The sequence below is a fragment of the Protobothrops mucrosquamatus genome, unplaced genomic scaffold, assembly GCF_001527695.2.
Source record: "Protobothrops mucrosquamatus isolate PMUCROS unplaced genomic scaffold, P.Mucros_1.0 scaffold3727, whole genome shotgun sequence".
In the NCBI taxonomy this organism is placed as follows: Eukaryota; Metazoa; Chordata; class Lepidosauria; order Squamata; family Viperidae; genus Protobothrops; species Protobothrops mucrosquamatus.
In genome coordinates, this window is record NW_015389680.1 from 48724 (window position 1) to 50893 (window position 2170).

General features: G+C 51.8%; 1 protein-coding gene across 1 annotated transcript in view; it reads right to left on the bottom strand.

Moving 5' to 3' along the window:
- Positions 1-2170, bottom strand: part of LOC107298121 (enkurin-like) — a gene marked incomplete at its 5' end in the record, with an annotated part of 10551 nt that overhangs the window by 4127 nt on the left and 4254 nt on the right. The window contains one exon of the mRNA XM_015827483.1: positions 1-195. This exon is cut by the window's left edge and continues 32 nt beyond it. Within this exon, the coding sequence (XP_015682969.1) occupies positions 1-195 (195 nt within the window). The remainder of the gene's footprint in view (positions 196-2170) is intronic.

Genomic DNA, 2170 nt, shown 5'->3' on the forward strand with positions numbered 1-2170 from the left:
AGTCATCCAGCAGGAACTTCTCCCCTCTCCGCTGGTCCACGCAGGCGTGCAGGGGCTTCTTGGCCACGGCCATGATGGCTTCGGCCACGTTGGCCGTCACGAAGTTCTTCTCGCTCTGGATGCCCATCAGGGGCCGGTCAGACTGCAGGGGCAGTTGGGCTTTGATGGGCTGGCGCTTGACGCGCTCGTGCGTGCCTACCGTTGATGGATGGAAGGCAAATAGTTACAAAAAACCGACCTGGGACCATTGTTTTCCGCACGTATTGACCGTCACGGCGTCCCCCGTAGTCCCGTGATCAACATTCGGAAGCTCCGCCACTGACTCGTACTTACGACAGTCGCGGCATCCCAGGTTCCAAAGGCGACCGTCCCCCTTTTGCGACCTTCTCTCCAGCAATGGGGGAGCCGGATTCACTTAACAGCTGGGTGACTCCCAATCAACGGCAGTGACTCGCTTACCCACGTTGGCGAGAAAGGTCGTCAAAGGGGAAGCCGCTCGCTAACCAACAGCGACAGAAAAGGCCGGGCTCAGTTGTGGTCGTAAGGCGAGGACTGGCTGTGTTTTTGGGACGGGCGATTTGTGTTGCAATTTTCTGAATGCAGGGAGTCCTCGACTTACAACTGTCCGTTTAGTGACCGTTCGAAGTTACAAAGGCACTGGGAAGAAAAGGACCGTTTTTCGCACTTACTAACCCCTGGTCCTGTGATCAAAATTCGGAAGCTTAGCAACTGACTCATACTTATGACGGGTGCAGCGTCCCGGGTTCAGGCGACCGTCCCCTTTTGCGACCTTCCGTCCAGCAAAGTCAGCTGGGAAATCGGATTCTGTGCCACTAATCTGAAAACCGCCGGGATTCGCTTAACGACGATGACAAGAAAGGTTGTGAATTGGGGCAAAACTCACTTAGCAACCGTCATGCTTAGTAACGGAAAGTTGAGGCCCGGTGGTGGTCGTGCGTCGAGGTGCTACCTGTAACTGGGGTGGGGGACGGTGGGAGACACCCAACATGCCCATTCAGAGATGGGAGTGAAGTCTGGAAGGGTCTAATAGGGTCTCCTGCTTGAGGAAGGGGTTGGACTAGAAGACCTCTGAGGTCCCTTCCAATTCACCAATGGAACAACCTGCCTCCAGAAGCGGTGAATGCTCCAACACTGGAAGTTTTTAAGAAGAGACTGGACAGCCATTTGTCTGAAATGGTGTAGGGTTCCTGCCTGAGCAGGGGGTTGGACTAGATGACCTCCAAGGTCCCTTCCAACTTTATTATTATTATTATTATTATTATTATTATTATTATTATTATTATTATTTCTATTATTATTATTAGTAGTAGTATTAGTATTAGTATTATTAGTATCATTATCATTATCATTATCATTATTATTATTATAAGGGTCTCCTGCTTGAGCAAGGGGTTGGACTAGATGACCTCTGAGGTCCCTTCCAATTCTGTAATTCTGTAAGGATCTCCTACTTGAGCAGGGGGGCGGACTAGAAGACCTCTGGGGTTCCTTCTGACTCTGTTACTCTGTAAGGGTCTCCCGCTTGAGCAGGGGGTCGGACTAGATGACCTCCGAGGTCCCTCCCAACGCTATTCTGACTGGAAGTACAGAAGGTGAAACAGCTCAGGGCACCTCCAACATTGACAGGGTGGATACAAACAACCCTGGATGTTCCTGGGCTCCTAGGAGTACCCTGGGGGTCCCTCACAGCTTCGTTGACCCCACATGGTTTCCTCCTCCTCCTCCTCCTTCTCCCCCCTCCCTTCTAGCACTGATGATGTTCCCTAGTTGGGTCATGAAACGTCTGCAAGGAAACCAGCCAGCTCAGGGAGCACCAAGGACCCCACAGTCATCTTCTTCCTCCTCCTTCTCCTCCTCCTCCTCCTCCTCCTCCTCCTCCTCCTCTTCCTCCTTCTCCCCCCTGAAGACACCCAGCTCCGTTGAAGTCCACACGTCTTAAAGTGGTCAAGGTTGGACACCCCTCATCTAGACCGAAGAAAGAGGCTGGGAAACCTAGAACTAAGGAGAAACTTCCTGACAGTGAGAACAATTAACCAGTGGAACTCCTTGCCTCCAGAAGCGGTGAATGCTCCAACACTGGAAGTTTTTAAGAAGAGACTGGACAGCCATTTGTCCGAAATGGTATATAGGGTCTCCTGCCTGAGCAGGG